Source organism: Callithrix jacchus, chromosome 13 (assembly GCF_049354715.1).
Source record: "Callithrix jacchus isolate 240 chromosome 13, calJac240_pri, whole genome shotgun sequence".
NCBI classification, from domain to species: Eukaryota; Metazoa; Chordata; class Mammalia; order Primates; family Cebidae; genus Callithrix; species Callithrix jacchus.
The window spans coordinates 96,603,621-96,618,316 of record NC_133514.1 but is presented as its reverse complement, the minus strand read 5'-3'; the positions used below and the strand labels follow the sequence as shown (position 1 = coordinate 96,618,316).

The 14,696-nt window shown below is 35.3% G+C and overlaps 1 protein-coding gene across 5 annotated transcripts in view; it reads right to left on the bottom strand.

The window, feature by feature from the left end:
* DCC (DCC netrin 1 receptor) overlaps positions 1-14,696 on the bottom strand; it is a 1,205,330-nt gene that overhangs the window by 125,279 nt on the left and 1,065,355 nt on the right. For all 5 annotated transcript variants that reach the window (XM_002757246.7, XM_008979838.5, XM_035271116.3 and 2 more), the window contains exons 20-21: positions 11,039-11,233; positions 5,507-5,539 (exon numbers count right to left, since the gene is read on the bottom strand). In XM_002757246.7, coding sequence (XP_002757292.2) covers positions 5,507-5,539; positions 11,039-11,233 — 228 coding nt within the window. The remainder of the gene's footprint in view (positions 1-5,506; positions 5,540-11,038; positions 11,234-14,696) is intronic.

Sequence of the window (14,696 nt, the reverse complement as noted above, 5' to 3'; positions counted from 1 at the left end):
ATGCAAAACAACTGAAATCATAACAAACAGCCTCTCAGACCATAGTGCAATCAAGTTAGAACTCAGAATACAGAAACCAACCCAGAACCGCACAGCTTCATGGAAACGGAACAACTGGCTCTTGATGTTGACTAAACAATGAAATGAAGGCAGAAATAAAGAAGTTATTCGAAACCAATGAGAATGAAGACACAACATGCCAGAATCTCTGGGACACATTTAAAGCAGTCTCTAGAGGAAAGTATATAGCAATAAGTGCCCATATGAGGAGAATGGAAAGATCCAAAATTGACACCCTATCATCAAAGTTGAAAGAGCTAGAGGAGCAAGATCAAAAAAACTCAAAACCCAGCAGAAGACAAGAAATAACTAAGATCAGAGCTGAACTGAAGGAGATTGAGCCACAAAAAACCCTTCAAAAAATCAATAAATCCAAGAGCTGGTTTTTTGAAAAGATCAACAAAATAAACAGACCACTAGCCAGATTGATTAAAAAGAAAAGAGACAAAACCAAATAGATGCAATAAAAAATGATAAAGGGGAAATCACCACAGATTCCACAAAAATTCAAACCATCATCAGATAATATTACAAACAACTGTATGCACATAAACTAGTAAACCTGGAAGAAATGGATAAATTCCTGGACTCCTGTGTCCTCCCAAGCCTAAACCAGGAGGAAGCTGAAACTATGAATAGACCAATAACAAGGTCAGAAGTCGAGGCAGTAATTAAGAGCCTACGACACAAAAAAAGCCCAGGTCCAGACGGGTTCACAGTCGAATTCTACCAGACACACAAAGAGGAGCTGGTACCATTCCTTCTAAAACTATTCCAAATAATCCAAAAAGAGGGAATCCTTCCCAAATCATTTTACGAGAACAACATCATCCTGGACCAAAACCCGGCAGAGACCCAACAAGAAAAGAAAACTTCAGGCCAATATCCATGATGAACATAGATGCAAAAATCTTCAATAAAATATTGGCATGCCGATTGCAACAGCAAATCAAAAAACTTATTCATCATGATCAAGTAGGATTCATCCCAGGTATGCAAGGCTGGTTCAACATACGCAAGTCTATCAACGTAATTCACCACATAAACAGAACCAAAAACAAAAACCACATGATTATCTCAATTGACACAGAGAAGGCATTTGACAAAATTCAACAGCCCTTTATGCTAAAAACCCTCAATAAACTCGGTATCGATGGAACGTATCTCAAAGTAATAAAAGCTATTTATGACAAACCAACAGCCAATATCATACTGAATGGGCAAAAACTGGAAGCATTCCCTTTGAAATCTGGCACTAGACAAGGATGCCCTCTCTCACCACTCCTATTCAATATAGTACTGGAAGTTCTAGCCAGAGCAATCAGGCAAGAAAAAGAAATAAAGGGTATTCAAATAGGAAAGGAGGAAGCCAAATTGTCTCTATTTGCAGACGACATGATAGTATACCTAGAAGACCCCATCACCTCAGCCCAAAAACTCCTGAAACTGATAAGCAACTTCAGCAAAGTCTCAGGACATAAAATCAATGTGCAAAAATCACAAGCATTCGTCTACACCAATAACAGACTTAAAGAAAGCCAAATCAAGAACGAATTGCCATTCACAATTGCTACAAAAAGAATAAAATACCTTGGAATACAACTTACAAGGAACGTAAGAGACCCCTTCAAGGAGAACTACAAACCACTGCTCAATGAAATCAGAGAGGACACAAACAGATGGAGAAACATTCCATGTTCATGGTTAGGAAGAATTAATATCATGAAAATGGCTATACTGCCCAAAGCAATTTACAGAATCAATGCTATCCCCATCAAGCTACCATTGACTTTCTTCACAGAACTGGAAAAAGCCACCATGAACTTCATATGGAACCAAAAGAGAGCCTGCATAGCCAAGTCAATTCTAAGCAAAAAGAACACAGTGGGGTGCATCACACTACCGGATATCAAACTATACTACAAGGCTACAGTAATCAAAACAGCATGGTACTGGTACCAAAACAGAGATACAGACCAATGGAACAAAACAGAGGCACCGGAGGCAACACAACATATCTACAACCATACAATCTTTGATAAACCTGACAAAAACAAGCAATGGGGAAAGGATTCCCTGTTTAACAAATGGTGTTGGGAAAACTGGCTAGCCATGTGCAGAAAGCAGAAACTGGACCCCTTCCTGACACCTTACACTAAAATTAACTCCAGATGGATTAAAGACTTAAACATAAGACCTGGCACCATAAAAACCCTAGAAGGAAATCTAGGCAAAACTATCCAGGGCATAGGAGTAGGCAAGGACTTCATGACCAAAACACCAAAAGCATTGGCAACAAAAGCCAAAATAGACAAATGGGACCTAATCAAACTCCACAGCTTCCGCATGGCAAAAGAAACAGTCACTAGAGTGAATCGGCAACCAACAGAATGGGAAAAAATCTTTGCAGTTTACCCATCTGACAAAGGGCTGATATCCAGAATTTACAAAGAACTCAAACAGATTTACAGGAAAAAAACAAACGAGCCCATTCAAAAGTGGGGAAAGGATATGAACAGACACTTTAGGAAAGAAGACATATTTGAGGCCAACAATCATATGAAAAAATGCTTATTGTCACTGGTCATCAGAGAGATGCAAAACAAAACCACATTGAGATACCATCTCACGCCAGTTAGAATGGCGATCATTAAAAAATCTGGAGACAACAGATGCTGGAGAAGATGTGGAGAAAAAGGAACACTTTTACACTATTGGTGGGAGTGTATATTAGTTCAACCATTGTGGAAGACAGTGTGGCGATTCCTCAAGGCCTTAGAAATAGAAATTCCATTTGACCCAGCAATCCCATTACTGGGTATATATCCAAAGGACTATAAATTGTTCTACTATAAGGACACATGTACACGAATGTTCATTGCAGCACTGTTTACAATAGCAAAGACCTGGAATCAACCCAAATGCCCATTGATGATAGACTGGATTGGAAAAATGTGGCACATATACACCATGGAATATTATGCAGCAATCAGAAATGATGAGCTTGTGTCGTTTGTAGGGACATGGATGAATCTGGAGAACATCATTCTCAGCAAACTGACACAAGAACAGAAAATGAAACACTGCATATTCTCACTCATAGGCGGGTGATTAAAAATGAGAACACATGGACACAGGGAGGGGAGTACTAAACACTGGGGTCTATTCGGGGGAAAAGGGGAGGGCCAGTGGGAGCGGGAGGTGGGGAGGGATAGCCTGGGGAGAAATGCCAAATGTGGGTGAAGGGGAGAAAGGAAGCAAAACACACTGCCATGTGTGTACCTACGCAACTGTCTTGCATGTTCTGCTCATGTACCCCAAAACCTAAAATGCAATAAAAAATTTTAAAAAAAGAAAAAAAAAAGAATTTAAAGATATTATTTATAACCACTAAATTATATGTCATCAGTCCCTCCCAATTTTACAAGTGAATTCAGTTTGATGTAAAAATTTAGAGCCCATCAACTTGATCAACTAACTATATGCCAGCTGTGACTGAATAAGGCTCCAAGTCACATATGTGACAGAATCCTTCTAAGAGAAAAAGAACAACTGACCACATATATTAATAGACTCAGTCACTGGCCAAAATTCTCAGGGGATCATTTTGTTCCTGAGAACTGACCTGATTTAATTGTAGATGTGAGACTCAAAGTAAAATCTATGGAGGATGTGTGTTAATAGGGACTGGGAAATAATTTATTCATTTACCTTTCATAAAACAATCAAATTACAGAATATATGTTTGTTAGCTTAAAATAATATTAAGCAAAACGGTTACCTGAAAAAACAGAAAGCAATTAAAAAGAGAGAAAACAATGTAATAGTATCCAGAGAGAAGTGGAAAGCCATTTATCAAGAAGCTTGGACATGTTGTCAGCTAAGTGGCTAATAACATAACATTTCAACTGTTATTTTAATTTTTTTCTCTATTTATTATTTTTAAATATAATTTCAAAAGTTAGAAGTCACTGGTGGAAGCTTCAAATTTATTTGAGAATGTTATGAGAGGTTGTTTTTATTATTTTATAACTGCAATAATAAAGCTGTTCCTATTAACGATTCCAGATTTGGATCTGACTAAGACTAATATTTAATTTACCTATGTAAATGCATGCCAAGTTATAATTACTTATCATTAATATTTTTTACAAATATTATTTAGTAGATATTAATCTTATGAAAATATTTTCAGTGGAAGCAAGCAGGAACAGCTAGATTAATGGAAATCTTAACCCTGAGTAGGCATTGCTGTGTACAGTCCCATTTTTATTATTCCACATGTAAACCCCTAGCCACATTCTGTTAAGCAGTTGCATGGTATACATCCCCAGAGAAGAATGTAAACACAGGACCACTGAAGAAAATGCTACTCATGCAGGCAGCCTTCTGCTGTTAGGGAGAGCCAGCACCCAGAGGCTTAGTATTTGTCAAAAGTTAAAAAGTATTCATGTTGAAAGAATGCATTCCCCTAATTTCATGACATGGTGCCTTATGAGACATGATGTTTGCAAGTAAGTTCTGCCCACAGTAGGTGTCCAGAGTGAGAAGAAAACAAACTATATAAACTATGGACTCTGAATCTACAAATACTGACAGCACAGACTACGACCAGTTTATAGAATTTCCTAACTCTTCTGGAAAGAAAATAACATCCTCAAAAAAATAAAATTCATCAACTATTAATTTTTTTCCTCAGCATTCTACTAATGGTCCTTTGTGTAAAGATAATGGAATCCTAATTTATCAATCAGTCTACAAATCATGGTAATAGCAAATTCATGTCTACTCATAAGTTGATGGATAACTCTTATTTATCTCCACTTTGCCCTTGTGTAAAAGTTTACCTGTTTCTCTATACAAATCCACTTTTAGTAAATAAGGAAAAGGGAGAAAATATTATACACTGAGTCAAATGAGCATCTGATTCACTGAATAACAGCTTTCTGGCTTCAAAATGAACAATGATAATGCCCCCAAAAACTTGACCCAACTTTGATTTTATATATTAAAGGAAGCTCACTGCAGAGGAAAATCACACATAATTTATGGTTTTTCTCTGTAGAGCTACAGAACTTTAATCCATAGCTCATGAAAGGGTACAAGAGCAGCTTGAAAATTATGCTGAGCTTAATTATACTTAATGTGAATTATTCAGAAGTGCAGACAGAGACTAAAAATTTATTTCATACAAAGAAGCTTGACATTTTAATTGGTCCTTCAGAATAGAGACAAAACAATTTCCTCTCAAGAAAATTTACGTCTTCCTTATCAGAGCCTCAGCCTCAGCCAAGCAGAACTTCATTAACAAGATTAATCATCACGCCAGTGTCTGCTTCATCAGGTGTCTGCACCAGGTGAAAGGAGGAATATAAAGTAATGACTGACATTTCCAACAAACAGGATTGATTCAAAAAACACAAAATGACAGATTGAGCCACCATACCTTGGTCATTAGCCATTTTGTCAGGGTGTTCCACTGTGGGGGGAAAAAGAAATAATATTATTAGACTTTGACAGTTCCTAGCAAGAAAGCTGACATATCAAACCAACAAATTTTTAGCAAGTTTTCATTTCAAGGTTAGTGCCCTATTGAAATAAAGTTGATAAGAACCCAAACTTACAGGTTTACTTCTGTTAAATAATCAGAGAAAAAAATGAAAAATAATGTTTTTACTGTGCAAATTCATTCTAAAATTATCTTAGTTTTTATGCCCTTCTAAAGATAAACTCAGAACAATTATATAAATTTAATTAAAACTAGAATTAACAGTAAAAAATGCATGCAATTACCAAGTAATTATCACCCATATATATTTAGGAAAGTTCAGGAAGCTATTTTCTTGTGCGTGATTTTTTTTCCAACAACTTCATCTATTCTCACATAGATTAGGTAAAATAATTGGCTACCATAAATATGGTACAATAGAATCTAAACAGCTTGATAAATCTTTTGACCTTGTGAAGATAGCTCTTGAGTTGTTCACAACTTCAGATGAGTTAAAAGTAATAGTCTCAAGAATGACTTTTTGAAATTTAAAATTTAAAAATCTAAAAAATTTTAAATTTAAAAATCTTTGTTTTATTTTAAAGATGGCTTCTTTTCTGCTAATCAAATGGAACAAAATAAGAGGTAAATCTCTAGTATTATCACATTTCTGAAAATCACATGGCATTTTGACCAATGCAGATATTCATAACCTTCCCTTCATCAATTATTAATAGAATTATTTTACCTAGACTTGACTGTCTTTGAACTCTGAGCTTTGAGTCTTTGGGGCATATTTAACTCACTTAATTCCATTCAAACTTGATAGATAGGATTCCACACTTGCCGAATGCTTCCTGCATATGTCTCAGTAAAACTTGCATAGAGAAGATAAAATAGGTAGCAACTAATAACACAGTCACTCATAAGATGTGCCCCTATTAGAGCAAATCAATCATCATTGTTTGAAAAAATACCTTAAATGTCCTATAGGTGGTGGTCCTACCTTTTCTAAATAAAGCAGCACAAATCATTCTCTAATAAGAATGTTTAGAAATAAAATACCTAGATAATAATTCTGTTAATGAAAGCCCCTTTCAGATGAATAGGGTTTATTGTCTTATTACAACATAAGACAAATTTCTAAACCAGAAATCAATTACAATTTTTTTTCATTTAAACATAACATGTGGACATAGTTCAGAAAAGATATCTTGGTAAGTAGTAGACTTTGAATCCTGAATTACTTTTTGGAAAATAGTATATATAAGGGATTCTTGTGATTTTTGTTTGTTTGTTTGTTTTGGTTTTTGAGATGAAGTCTCACTCCGTTGCCCAGGCTGGAGTGCAGTGGTACAATCTCAGCTCACTGCAACCTCCATCTCCCTGATTCAGGCAATTCTCCTGCCTCAGCCTCAAGAGTAGCTGGGACCACAGGTGCATGCCACCACACCTGGCTAATTTTTTTTTTTTTTGTATTTTTAACAGTGATGAGGTTTCACTGTGTTAACCAATATGGTCTTCATCTCCCAACCTCATGATCCGCCCTACTCGGCCTCCCAAAGTTCTGGGATTACAAATGTGAGCCACCATGCCCAGCCAATGCTTATTATTTTATAATTCCATAAGTGTTATTTAAAAAAGTTATTGATATATAACTGAGAAGTAAAAAGCAGCCCATGTTTAATGTATACAATTCAATGCATTTGAGAATTAGGATATACCTATGAAACCATCACCACCTTCAAAGCCACAGACATGTCCGTAACCTCCCAAAGTTTCCTCCCACCCTTTTCATTATTATTTATTGTGGTAAAAACACAGTACATTATCTACCCTCTTACTAAATTTTAAGTATATAATACAGTTATATTAGTTATAGGAACTACGCTGTATAGCAGATCTGCAGAATTTATTTATCTTGGCACTCTGGCTAGTGGTTAGAATTTGGTGCTCTCTGAAGGCTTTACACAAGTTTTATGAAACCTTGTACTTGTCAAGATTTAACCAACATTTTTTAAAGGTTCACCAGTCATTTAATCTAACTTTTCATAGTTTCATCACTACAATTTATCTGGAGTTTCTCTTCTCATCTGTTTCCCATTGAAAATTAATGGCTTCTCAAATACGTTTTATTGTAGTATTTTATTATGGTATTGACAAAGGTGCTTTTGACAGGCAATTGCATTGTGTGTAGCTCATAAACAGGAATAGGATTTTGAATGGAGATCCTAACACAGCTGTTGAGAAAGGATACCACATTGTTGGAAGTTCTAAATCAAGTCTCCAGCAAGAATGACCTGATCCTTGACAGGATATGTCAAGGTCTTAAGTGGCCATGTAATCCAGGAAGTATGTAGGTTTGGCAGCCAGAACAGGACACACTTAAGAAACTATTCTAATCAGCATCTCACATGTAAGTGAGAACTCTTTAGAATTATGTCACAAAAGACAAGAATAACACCCTTATCTCATCTCCATTCTTTGCCTTTTAACTTTAATCATATACATGCATTGTCTGCAGTCTAAGATATTTTTAGCAAGGGATAAATAACTAGGTGTTATGATAGACAAACCCATTCTTATTCTTATCTTTTGAATTTGTTTTTCTGCTAGCAAAGCTGCACTGAATATAACTTAGGAAATTTTGAATGTCTCAAATGTTATCTACTGAAGAGTATTTTCCAACAGGTACCATATGGATTCTTGTAACTACCTTTTATTATAGGCAACAAAAATGGCTTAAATTTGTGCCTTGATTTTTTCTATCATATATTTCTATCATTTGTAAAGAAAAACAATGTATTTTTGTTATAAAATAATTTGACAACTAGAACTGTTTTCTATTCTGGTCCAAAGCTTCCAGTGCTATATTCTTGGGTAGGGGAGAGGCACAATTCAGAATGATGACTAAGGATGCTCAGAGAATTTATTGTACTCGCTTGAGCTTTCACTCTGAATACCACTTTTTGGTGTGTAAGAAGTGACTCCTTCCCTCTGCCAGAATCCTCTGTGGTCTACTCCATTGGGAGCATCCTTCCTCTCAATTACCTGATAGGCCAGCATAGAGAAGTGTACTTTAGGAAAAACCCACAAGATAGGGCATAGATAGACATAAGTCTTCCAATGGTTAGACAGTATGTAGGTATCCCAGTGGGACCCTGGGGAGGATTTGTGGAAAGAAGGTGGATATTTGCAGAGTCCTATGTGGTCAAGTAATCAAGGTCCAGATTTTAAAAATTAACATTCCAAAGAAAGAATTAGTTACATCATATATGTGTACCTACATAAATTTACAGTAAGACAATCCCTTTCTAATTACAAATGTCCTTTTAATTAAGCAGTGAATACTGACTGAGTTTCTTGTACTTCTGACTGGTTGTTAATACCAAAAAGACTAAATGCTGGCCTCTAGAAGAAAATGCTGCTATCCTTGCAAAGGCTAAATATGAAAGAATGAAGTTTGTGAACACCTGCCTGGGGCAAGCGTTACTATGAAACTCTTGCCCATTACCCAGAAGACTACTGGGAGTTTTCGCAGCTTCAGGGCACCTAAGCCTTTCTCTCCGTCAAACAAAGATATATTCTGATGAACAGAATATTCTTTGGTACAATTTTTGGAACTGAAAATCTTAAATTAGAGAGCAATAGCATGATTTTATCTTTGGTGTAGATTTGGCGCTATACCAAATCTTTAAATTGCTTATAATGTAGCTTTAAATCTCTTATGATGAGTAATTTATTTGTTTTAGAACATTTGTCATTGTGTCTCCTAAGATGCATGCATGTACAAAATCATTGATAAGAGTGACCAGGATCAATATTTCTGAGTAATTTTATTATCAAGCAAGACATTTAAAGTAGAAAATATTAAACATCAAATCAAGGTATTAGAAATAACTCTTGTGAACTATTATGTCATAGAAGAAATTCCTAAACTTGTTCTTACTTCTGAAAATAATTTTCTAGATGTGTTTAGGCCACTTAGGGTAAACAGTACCCAATGAAACACTGAGCTCATAAAACAACTCCTAGGATGGCCATCATTGTGGGCCTGCAAACCTTATGATAACTCATCACTCTGATGCGTAACATATTTGGATGCCTTAAGTCATCCTCAACCTTTACTCAAATCTCTCAGTTGGCAAACATTATGGGTATGAAATTAATTTGGCACTCATCTATAGATAAAAATGAAGCATTTGCAAAACGCTGTCTGGTTACAGTTCATGCTGCCACAAAATGAATAACCAGTTGCCTTTTGATTGCTCATTTGGAGTGAAACCTGATTTAGACATGAGATCCTCAAAATCTGGATAGACAAAGATTAGCTCATTTCTATCCTCCCTCCCTCGCAACTTCTACTCTGTCATTAAGAACTGTCATGCAAGCTTTGGCTGAATGCTTGCTTGTGTGTCAACTGGCAAACTTTCAGATTAGCTGCTACCCAAACCAGGATTTTAAATAGCTCACTCATCAGAATTCAAAAGTCCTTTATTTACTAGGGTACCTTTCTTAGAAGAATTGAGGAATAGGCTATACAGTCATTCTAAGACTCTCCTTTTAGTATGTTAAACAACTGCGTAAAGATGGCAGTTATCCATGCATTTCTAATTTTTCAGTTGTTTACCATCATGCATTAAGTTTTTTTGCCAGATGGAGAAGTATGATGTGGTCACAGATTTTAGAGCTAAGTTATCCTTCTATAGGATAACACATATCATGCCTTAAATATACAACTTTAAATTCAAATTATTTCAATTATTTGAATGTTTCAAATTCTTTTCAACTTTTAAATGACACTTGAAACCATTTGTCTCTCAGAATAATACTGTACTATATAATAGTAAGTATTTATATGAAAATATTTGGATGTAATCACTACTATTAGCCTTAGTGATTTTCTGTATGAACATTTTTCTTCTAGAAATCATACTGCAAAATTTTTACATAGTTTCTACTATTTAAATAGTAATATAATATATTGACTTTTTATAATAAATACTTTTTTTTTGGTTTGGAACTTTCTTTCTTGCCATATCAAAATTTTCTTTACTATATAAGGGATAATTACTATTTAAGGGATAATAGTACCTGAAAATACTTAAAATTGGCGATAGTATGCCATTCACATAATTTAATACATTTTCATTTTTACCACCTTAACATAAAATGGCTGAAGCGTTTCATTATATTTTGAATAGAACCAATATACATGACATCAATACAAACTTCTAGAAGGACTGTAAATGAAAAAAAAGTCAGCTTAAATATGTTTTCTATGTGCTGATGGCAGAAAATGTGATAACACCATAGATCTTCCTTTGACATGTTTGCTTTGAGCACAAAAACTACATTTTAATTTATTTTGAATGTTCACTGGCCGTTTTGCTAACAGAGATGGTGCAGGGCAGTTTCTAATACAGACTGCAAAGCTATTTTATAACAATTCCACAGGAAAAGAAAAGCATAATAGGAAATGATTCAAACCTTTCAGAGTCCTGAAGAGGATAGGATCAGAGAGTGGCCCTACTCCTTTCGAATTTCGTGCTTGAATTCGAAAGTAATACATCGTGTCCAGGTTGAGATCCATGATTTGATGAGTAAGCCGATCACCACTGATTGTTTCCATAATCCAGTCATCAATTGGGATGTTCTTGTCCAAGGTATAAAATAAGATGTAAGCTGCATAAACAGACAAATGTGACTTATTTTGGTGTGCTACATGTTGCAGTTCTGCTTCCAAACACCCATATTTCCCAAATGTAATTACATTAATTATTAAATGTTCACAATCTATAAACCATTCAGTTTTGTAAGTAAAGTCTTTTTTCATAAAGAAAGGATTAGATAATAATTGCTGCAATGTACAGAATCAGAAAATAGAATAAGCTATTAGAAATGAAAATTTAAAAATGTGTGCTTTCTGCTACATATAAATCCTGATTATTAGTTTGCTCTAATATGAAAGCATGACGAAAAATGTAAAACAGAGAAGACAAGTCTTTATACTTTTCCCTGTAGTCCAATGATGAAAATAAACAATATTTAATTTGGCTTGTGCTTAAATAATGAAAATGTATTGGTAGGTATAAAATGCCATGTATGTTTAAAGTGTTATATAAATAAATGAACATATTTGATCACAGTAATGACTTAGTGAGTTTGCCAGGGACCACGTTGCTTTCCTTTCACAGATGATGAAGGTGACCCAAGCTGACTGGTAAAAGTTCTGGATGATTTTCTTTACCACCATACTATATCTGGAGTTCTTTACCAGCATACTATTTCTGCCAGTGCAGTCTAGCTTGTCAAACAAAGAAGTACTGCTGGATAACTGTACATGATCTAGTTATTACCTCAGATATCAATTGCCTATGTTGAGACAGTACTATTTATTTTTATGTTGGGGATATGTTACTTGAATGCTAGTTGTGTACTCAGTCAGGACAGTCTAATATGCAACCAAACAAGGGATTCCTGTCACATATTTATATTCTCAAATTATTCTTAACCAACTTGTGACCTAGCTCTTTTTAAAAAACATTAATTACCAACTTTTATATTATATCATCAGACGACACTGCAAAGGTGCTCATCATAGGTATCACTGATAACAAATGTCATGCTGATCTCCATTTCTGCCCCAATTCTGCAAAGTTATCTATATAACTAAGGCTATAGTATCTCTCATTCTATTTATGCATCAAATACATTCTTTGTAAGTCATTTTAAGAACAAATGTGTTTCTTTGATTTATCTATTCTTTCCTTTTGAGTTCCTCTTGCCCCATCTGGACTTAGGACCTTCACTCACAGGTCTTTGCAATGGTTATGGGATATATCAGAGGGTTCTCAGACTCAGAAAATAGCCATGCACACTATGTATATCTCAGCACAAACCCTCGCTACAAGAAGACTGTTTTCAATATCATGATTTTTCTTCCTTCCCGATTATTCTCATACCATTCCACCATTCCTCACTCCATCCAAATGCTACCCATCTATTAAGGTCTACTTTAAGCTATATCTGGCCTATGAAACCTTTCTTAATCACAATCTTTCTTCTCCATAAATATTGTAATACACTTCAGTAGAGTAAAAACACATTTACAATTTTGTGTCACTCATCACATAATCCCATAGTGCCTTTTAGAATTATGCCTGGGCTTGGGGGATGCATTGCTGGATATTTGATCCTTCTTATTATGTAGGATTAAGCAATGTTATAACCTCCAACATCTAGAAGCCCATTTCTCTTAAATTTTGACCAATGTTGAAAATTTATATCTATTTGTATTGACCTCCACCTTTCTGCTAGGTTTGGTATTTCCCAAATATGCATAATCATAATAATTACCTGAAGAGTAGGTATAGATAATAAAATACAGACCCAAAGACAGTATACGTTGATTTAATACATGTGGTGAACAATCTTTGATGGCCACCAATTATCCTCACACTCTAGTAATGTTGTACCCTTGTGTATTCCTTTCTGTCTGAATGTAGATGGGTCCTAAGTCTTGCTTCTAACCAATAAAAGACAGAAAATGCAATGAAATATCACTTCTACAATTTTGTTACATAAGATCGTGACATCTGTCTTTCTAGCAGATGCCAGACTCTCTCCTCTGGCCTTTGATGAAGACATCTGCCAAATGGAGAATACTCCGTGGCAGGAACTGAGGTGGTTCCTGGCCAACAACCAGTTAGAAATGGAATCATGACAACAATCACATAAGTGTAGAAGCAACTATTTCCTCTGTGAAACCAAAGATGAGACCTCAGCCAAGTGAACATCTCAATTTGCAGCCTTGTAAGAGACCCCAAAGCTCAACTGAACTCAGATTCCAGACCCACAAAAGCCATAAGGTAACAAATATGTGCAGTTTTAACCTGCTAATTTGTGGTAATATTGCTATACAATAATAGACTTCTAATACTATATGTCAAGGGTAACCTCAGTAATCCACACCCCAAATGATTTCTGTAATCAAGAAAGGTCAGGAACCACTGTTTTAGTTGATATGTGGGATCTGTACATTTTTTGCACTTGTTGTGATGTCAACGATGCAGATAGGAATGTCTTAAGATGCTGAGAGCTTTGAAGCTAAAAGCCTTACCAAGATAAAATGTTCCACAAAACTTAAAAACTTGTATGACCCTTCTGTCTGTTACACATTAAACTTGGAGGTATGTAACTCAAAAGGGATTATGAATATCATTTGACAAAGGAGTTGTTTTCTGTCTTATATGTGTCCATTCCTTTTTTTTTTTTTTTTTTTTTTCCCGAGACGGAGTTTCACTCTTGTTACCCAGGCTGGAGTGCAATGGCGCAATCTCGGCTCACCGCAACCTCCGCCTCCTGGGTTCAGGCGATTCTTCTGCCTCAGACTCCCGAGTAGCTGGGATTACAGGCACACGCCACCATGCCCAGCTAATTTTTTTTTTTTTGTATTTTTAGTAGAGACTGGGTTTCACCATGTGGACCAGGATGGTCTTGATCTCTTGACCTCGTGATCCACCCGCCTCGGCCTCCCAAAGTGCTGGGATTACAGGCTTAAGCCACCGCGCCCGGCCGTGTCCATTCCTTTTTAATTCAGCCCTATGATCAACATCAATAAAACTGTCTCATTATTTGAGCCAGAGCCATCTCCAATCTTGTACGTGAAGATAAACACCCCACATCTCTACATCTATTGAAAAGAAGACCATGATACCTGCTACTGTGTGTGTGTGTGTGTGTGTGTGTGTGTACATACATACATTTCTGAGTATACATTTCTATAAATATCTATATATTACTATGTATGTAGTATATCTTAAATGAATATATGTGTTACAGATATTTGCCCTGTTTTTATCTATATAAAAATTACTGAATATATATATATATATATATATATAGAGAGAGAGAGAGAGTAATAAACTAAATATATATATATCTCAAATATAAAAATAACTGGAGCTATATAGATCAGTTATATATAAAAGAAGCATATATATAATATTTGTATGTATATTCTATTGTGTGCATGTCTTGTCTCTTCAGAAGGATAAAATCTTTTCTTTAGTTCAGGAGTCATATTACTTTTTTATTTCCCCCAAAATTTAATAAAATCATCTTCACAGAAGAGATATCAAAAACC